Source organism: Balaenoptera musculus, chromosome 11, assembly GCF_009873245.2.
Source record: "Balaenoptera musculus isolate JJ_BM4_2016_0621 chromosome 11, mBalMus1.pri.v3, whole genome shotgun sequence".
NCBI classification, from domain to species: domain Eukaryota; kingdom Metazoa; phylum Chordata; class Mammalia; order Artiodactyla; family Balaenopteridae; genus Balaenoptera; species Balaenoptera musculus.
In genome coordinates this window covers 27,229,876-27,237,747 of record NC_045795.1, presented here as the reverse complement: position 1 = coordinate 27,237,747, position 7,872 = coordinate 27,229,876, and the positions used below count along the sequence as shown (strand labels likewise).

Sequence of the window (7,872 nt, the reverse complement as noted above, 5' to 3'; positions counted from 1 at the left end):
ATTTTATATTTCTCACTGAGAGTAGCATACTACTTTTCTCTCTGTTTGTTAATCAAATATATGGTAAGCTTATAGTCATCACATTTGTTTATATATATATTTATATATATAACTATATATGAATAAATTGCAAAAAGCTCTAAGGGTTTATTCTCTTCTGTATTTAGTAAAATTTTTGAGTTCTTAAAAATTATTTTATTATTATTATTATTACTATTTTTTAAGAGCAAGCATCATCTGAGCAAGTATCATTACAATTGCATTTGTGAAGCTCTGTATTTCTGCTGTGGCAAACAAGACTAAGCCCGCCCCCCCCCGCCCCTCCCTCCGCCCCCCGCCTCCAATTTAAGAAATCATTAATAGTATGAAATTGCTAAGTTTGAGAAGGAAGGGATTTTTAAAGTGAGCCCTGTAGATGTTTCACAAAGGGCTTCTCTGAATCTAAAAGGAGAAATGACTAAGGAATTCCTCTGTTTAGGAGTGGAGGGTGAAATGTACTGTGATTTTAGCAGCGCAGAGGAGTAGTGCAGGTGCGAGGCACAGAGAGCCAGGCAGAGGCTGCCAAAGCAAGAGCAGCAGCTGCTGCGAGTGAGAGCTGAGCAGATGGTGCGATGGCATGGGCCACGGCCGCCATCAGCAGTGAGAAGTATCAGTTCACATTAGAAGGTTCTGGAACAGCTGTCCTGAACCTAGGGCAATATGAAGTCATTAAATTCAATGATTATTTGTTAGTGTGCCCTGGTGTTGAGGGTTAGGTAAAGACAACCAATGGTTATTGATCAGAGGAATGACTCTATAAAAATACAGTCATTGATTTCATATTTTCAGTTATCTGATTGAGTAAAACAAATATTATTCATTGTATGTATATTTGCAGGGATAAGAAGGACACCCGATATTTGTACCAGGCAAAGTTGCTGATGTATGTTGCTATGTTTTTCAAGTACTGTCAAAACATGTAGTTTCTTAATCCTTAAAGCCAATTTTTCTTAAAGTAGGAAAACCTCAGATATATAAGAAACACATGAGATATTGGCTAAAAAAATACAAATTCCTGGGTTCTTTCTCCAAATGGTTAAATCAGAAATTCTAAAAGTGAAGCCATAAATCTGTCACTAACAAGCTTCTCCAGAGATTCCTATGCACATTAAATTTAGCGTCCACACCTTAAGGACATTTGGGGGAAAATTAGAAAAATGAAAATCTGTGAATAAGTATAGTTGCAAATGAAAGAAATTATATGTTTGTCATCTGTACATGGGAAGTCAGATGGTATAGTTCTGACTTTATGTATGGCTAGATCCAGATGCTCAAATGCTCTTTCTCCTGATATTTCGCCATTTCTCAGGTCTGCTTGTCTCTTCAGGAAGGTTTATCTTCCAACTTCTTTACTCATCCCTAAAAATGACTCTGTTCTTAATTGGTTTATATTCTCACCCTAGAGAACAATAAGCCCCAGGTCTGCAATGGAATTGTTATCATAGGTTTGCACGTATAATGACTGGGGGAATAAATGAATATGGATCACTTGAGAAATTGAATATAGCTTGATTTAATGCTTACCAGAAAAAGATGGTGGTGAGTCTGAAAAATCAACAGAAAGCAGATCAGTCTACACAAATGCTACAAAATTTAAACCTTATTCTTGAGGGGAAAAAGTGGAAAGATTTAATCAGGCAATAGACAGCTTTAGATAATCATTTAGAAAGATCACCTTTATCATCCTTGTGTTCTTAGGTACAAATATTCTTCAAAGATTCCCTGGAATCTTAACAGAGAACTCTTAACAATGGATCTCCTCTTACAATTCCATCTTCCTACCTCAAAATGTGTTCCTCCTAAAATTGACAAAAGGTTAAAAAAACAAACGTTTTCTAAAGAATTTACTATGGAACCCAGAATTTATAATTCTGCAATATTTAATTTTTGGACAAGTGTAGTAAAGTATATTGCTCACATTAAAAAAAAAAGAAGAACCAAAGAAAGAATCTTTTCCATGTAAGGAATTTATATCTTTGTGCGATGGTGGCACACTTGATTGTACCTGATTCTCTGTAATATGAAAATGCCTCATCTTAAAGCTGATTTTTCCTTATGTCTTATCCTAACCGTTAGAAAAAAGTCAAAGATTAAAAAATGTCAAACAGCCTGTGGGTTTGTGACAATACAAGAAAAATGGGTCTCCATTATTGAGTGTCTACAACATGTTAAGAGCTTAACATATGTCACTAAATTCTCACTATAATCCCACAAAGAGGTACTGCAATAATTCCCATTTTTCAGGTGAAGGATCTGAGGCTTTAAAATATAACCTGGTCAAGATCACATAAGAAGCAAGTGGCAAATATAGGACTTGAACGCTTTTCTGTCTGATCTCAAGACATGTATTTTTACTATGTCCATCATGTCAGTGATGACCAATTTTATTCTCAGTTTCCTAATTTATCAAATAGATATAACACTACTCCATAGGACAACTGAGAGTACTAAATGAAACACACACACATAAAGTGACAAGGCAATAATTTAGGCTCTGCAACATGTAAACTCTTGAATCTCTGTGGCTCTGGAAGAAACAGAGTATTGCTTACTAGTTTTTTTTTTACTTGTAACTTTTTATTTTATATTGGAGTATAGCTGATTAACAATGTTGTGATAGTTTCATGTGCACAGCAAAGCGACTCAGCCATGCATATACCTGTATAGGCCAAGAAGGACATCATACCACGTTTGCTGAAAGTTTAATGGCTGGAGATATTAACGTGGTCCCACTAACTTCCAGGGGGGGGGGGCGGGGAGGAAGAAGTATGGTGAAGCAGAGGACCTATTTGGTGAGCACCACTGTCACTCAAAGACAGTCAGCGAATCATGTTTTGATTTCAAGAAAGGATTGTTATGATATAAATCTAAATTTTACCTCAAATATAAATGCAATTATAGGGGTATTTAAGTTGAGGGGGAAAGTTCAAGCTAATATCCAGATACTTTAAGTTGTATAATTCCATTCTTTACAGTATCTTTTAGTTTTTATAAGAATTCTTACTTTCTAAATGGTCCTCAAATCACAGATTTTTTTTGAAGAAGTAATTCTGATATTTATGTGTTCTTATTTTTATAGCTATCTATATATTACTTGGCTCTTCACACAATATAGTGAGATTTTATATTCCCGGTTTTAAAATCTGAACAGTTGAGCTGGCTAAATTAGAGGCTGGAAATTTCTGCCTCCTTTTCTCTTTAAGAACTAGGTTTTAGGTGTATTGTGACTCATAATTAGCAAAATGCCACTGGAATCCCATTTTAAAAAATACAGGGTCTGAGTGAAGAATAGCAAAGCAGTCACTTTTTATTTTAATTATAAACATTATACATAACATATAGTCATTCATGAGAATTTTTTCCCTTGCCTCTTAGGTTGTAATTCTGAGCTTCTCTTTTCTTATGATTTCAAGAGCACATCATGAAATCATGTTTAATGTTTTACAAATATGTAATCAACATGATTAAGAGCTCATTTTGCCCACAAATTTTCCTGCTTCACTACTTTTTATCAGTACATAAAAATCATAACTAAGGAAATGATTATTTTTTAATTTATTCCAAGAATTCCTGTAGGAATAACTTATTTTTCTGGCAGTGTTCATGAATACTTGCAAATATGCCAAAACTAAATCATGGGAGAGTGGTGTTTGTCAGGATATTAGCTCCAAAATGGGTTATTGTCAGCATCTAACAGTTGTGAGGTGATGACACAGTGGCAGGTCCTATTCCCAACTAGACTTGGCATTCCTTTGAGTAATGAAAGCCAAGACGTGTTAACTTTGGCTTAGGCTAGAATATGTCCCTAAAATTTCTTTTCCTCCCTAACACATAAGCAGTCAAGGCTTCTGTTCTCCTCTTAAACCAATGAATATATCTAATCTTAAAGGTAAATAACCAAAGGGGTAGATTATATTTAACACCTGTGTTATGTGTAAACTGCCTCTTCAGAGGATTTATAGACGAAGAGGAGACAGCTGACTTGACGAAGAGAAGTTTATTCTAGACAGAAAGATATGAAACTTGTAATTTTATCTAGTCCCTTTATACTTAAAGGATTTGTTCTATTATCATGACCAGTTAACCTAGACCTTGTTTCTACTTATTTTTCTGTTTATAGACATACTGGCATGGTTATAAGAAGCTCACTCATTTTAGGGGAAATAATTCCAAAATAATCTTCCTAAAATATGATATTTTTCTATGTATACAAAATGAATTCAACTCATCATTTAAAAACATTCATTAATTTGCTCTTTACTCTATAGATATTTTCTTTTTAATAAAGTAAAAGGATTGAAACTAAAAAGCTCATATTTAATGAGTAGACAGTTCCAAACTGACAATGTTGATTTATTTTTAAGAAAGCTATAAGAAAAAAATTACTTGACTATTGTTCTTGTTATAATCCAAGCTTAAATCTGTTCTGAAGGATTTTCTTAGTTAACAACTTTCTAGCGTGCTTTTTACTCTTTATTATAGGTAACTCAAAAAATATGTTTACCATGTCTGAACCAATAATAGATGGTAAGATAGAGACTCATTATTTTACATTTAGTGTTTAGTACCTGTCTTTATGAGTATACCTATGATGTAAAGTGTTTACTCTTCCCTCTTGAATATGTAGCAGCTTTGCAAAATATTTTGTGAGCAAAGTATATGTTCAAAATATCTCAGTGCCTGAACTTTGACTGAAGGTATAGAGAAATAGCATATACCGTTAAAGTAATTTTGATGATAATAATAATGAATATGATATAATCTAAATCTATTATTTTGTAGTTTTACTGCCAGATACTCAGCTAACCACTTTAACTCTTGGAACAAGCTTGCAGTGATTTCACTTTACAGAAGACAAAGAGGTTAAGTTCTTACCTAAGGTCACATAGCTATGAAATTCTTGAGCTGTGATTCTTTTGCACTTCTCTGTTTATAGTCTTCCCTGTGCATGACATTGATTTTATCTTATGAACATTTTTTCTCAATATTAGACTTTTCAGTGTAGACACCAGCATTTTGATGGAAGTCAAAGAGCTATGCTTTCAATTAATAAATTAGGGATTGACATATAAATCAAAATATATAATATTGGAGATGCATAGTTAATTCTATTCATTTCAAGCACGTTGAATTTCTTCCACCTAGTAAGATTTATTCTTTTATTCTAAAGCAAGTTTATAAAGTACCTTAATACTTAAATATATACTTAAATATTTAATCTTTAACTAGTGACATTGGTTATTAAGAGTGCCTGGGTTGACTATGTGAGCATCAACGTTTCACATCATTTGGTGAATCTAATTTTACAGAAAGCTCTTGTTATTCTTTGATTTGAGAGTTTTGCTATCAGTGTATTTCTCAAGTAACATTATTTCCCAGTAGAGTGTTTGAAATTTGGTTATTACAAGTGACACATCTGCATGCAATTTTAACTCTTCCTTCAGGATGGCAACTAAAAGGGAAAGAAATGGCAAGATAACGAAATAGTAAGACTTTAGAAATACAAAGTATTTATTGCAAGTGCTGTTTTAAAAAGGTGAATAATTATAAAAAGTTGTAATCTTGTAATGCATTGAAAATAAATTCAATATGACTTTCAAGTGCTCCTCTTTCTCCTTTGAAACATCTCCTCTAAGTAGTGTAGCCTTCAGTAGCCAACAGAAAGCTATTGTCAACTCAATGGTCTCTTTTATTTCTTACCATCCCAACTTTCCCCTTCAACTTAGAATGGGAACCAGCTTCCTGATATGTGAAAGTTTGGGATAATGAAAGCAAGGAGGTTAAACTGAATTTGGATATGCAAATCCTGGTATTTTAAAGAAAAGAACAGTCCTCTAAGAAAGATCATGGTTGGAAGTCTCAACACAAATGCCCTTTATTTATTTTATTTTATTTTATTTTTTTCTTTCAAAAGTTTATTTAGTATCAAGCAAGAGGAGACTTTGCTTAACACTACAGAACATTTCAAGACTTGAGTTACAAAAGAATACCACATTATTTGCACTTGTAATTGGCTTCCCTTTTTACGCATGTTGGCAAGAGAAAAAAAAAACAACTAGCATATGGCTGAAAGATAAAATAACTAAATTTCTATGGAAACCTTTAAAATGAAAGGTGAGGCTTATGTTAAAAGGATGGATTAACATATTTAGTAAACCTATCTTTTTTGTTTAACACTAGTTAATCAAAGTTATTTTTTTTCCTTTTGATGACCTATTTTTTCATATACAGACTGGAAATAACAAAATTTTACATGTCTTTTTTTTTTTTTTTTTTTTTTTCCCAGGTTGATGTTTCAACAAAGAAATTTTAAATTCCATCCATTCAGATGTTAAGCATTTTGATCTATTTAAAAAGGGATTGTTCATAGAAAACAATTACTTTGAACAGTATACAGGACTGGCGGAGCCTGGCTATGTCACAACATCAGACAGTACAGTCAGTATCTGCCGTATGGCTGGTCTCTGTAGACGCCCTTTGCTGTCCTCGCCGAGGGTGCCTTGTGTCTTGAGTTAGTCCACTCCTCTTGCCCGTAGGAATCGTAAGTCTCTTCACTGAGTCCGTGTCCATAATCATAGTAATCAGCACCACTTTGGGCTGGGGCGCTATAGCTGTTATCATAGGAATCATAACTCTGTTCATCATAAGCAGTGCCATATCCATCATCGTAGTCATAATCTCCATAGGTCTCTTGTGTTGGGGGCGGCGGTGGAGGTCTGTACCCAGCTGGGGGGACGCCTCTTGCTCTGGGAGTGAGAAGTCCTCTTCCTCGACTCACTGGCCCTCGCGTGGAAAGGACTCCCCTGGAAGTCGGCGTCCCTCGCGGTACCCCGACTCCCACCGGCCGGGCCGCGACTCCTCCCCTTCCCCTGGTTAAATAGCTGGGGTTGGTACACCTCTTGTACGCAAGGTAGGTTTCCCTCGAACAACTGGTACATCTGCATTTTCTGAACCACCATTCAAATATGTTAATTCCTGGAGCTGTGCTTGCCTGATTTCATCATTATAGTCAGGAATGAGGAACTTTTTGATTTCCTCCAGAGCATGTCCCATCCGGGCATAGGCTTCTGCTGGCGGGGCAAACACTTCAATCAGAACATGGAGATCATCATTCAGGTGGAAGTACTTTGCTTCTCCACTTTTCCTCAACTCTTCTTCCTTTGCCTTGTCTCTCATGGAGCCTTTTCCAAGGATGGACATTTTTGTCAAGGTTTCTTCTTGTAAGCGCTTCAGAGAATTGCCACGTGGCCCCAAAAGTCTTCCCACAAAGTTGAACTTAGGGAACTGTTTTACAGGAATCAACACTTTCTGTCCCAGCTTCATGTTCTTATTAATCACCACATCAATGTACTTTTCTTCGTCCTTGCCTTCTCCTTTGTGAAACTTTTGTATTTCTTGGTTCACCAGCCGCAGGGCGTGCGTGAAGGAGGGGTCCAGGGAGTCCTTCTCCGCCATCAGCTCCGGCAGGTACTTCTCCTCCATGCTCGCCGGCCGCCCGGGCCCGGGACGCGGACTCGAGGCGGGCGGGCAGCGCCGGCCACGCAACCCCCGACCCCGCCCGCGCCCTAGCGGCGCGGAACCCGGGCCGGACGCCGCGGCCGGGGCGCGGCGGAGCCAAGCCGGGCGGTCGGCCTGGCGGCGGCGGCGGCGGCAGCGGCGGCGACGGCGGCGCCGCGAGGCGGGAAGCGGCCGCGCAGCCCCGGTCCCCAGGGGATGGCCGCCGACTGCCCCGCGCTGGCGGCCGCTGCCTCCCGGACGCGGCCCCCGCGCTCCCGCCACGGGCCGGCGCGGTCAGGCGGGCCCTCCGGCCGGGCCGGCGGCACACTTTGCGAG

The 7,872-nt window shown here is 37.8% G+C and overlaps 1 protein-coding gene across 1 annotated transcript; it reads right to left on the bottom strand.

Moving 5' to 3' along the window:
* Positions 1 to 5,944: 5,944 nt before the first annotated feature.
* Positions 5,945 to 7,631, bottom strand: LOC118903075 (KH domain-containing, RNA-binding, signal transduction-associated protein 3-like). The gene is given in 2 exon segments (XM_036867753.1): positions 5,945 to 6,913; positions 6,916 to 7,631. Coding segments are annotated over 2 exon segments (1,041 nt in total). The 5' UTR covers positions 7,522 to 7,631; the 3' UTR covers positions 5,945 to 6,478.
* Between the last annotated feature and the right edge of the window lie 241 nt (positions 7,632 to 7,872).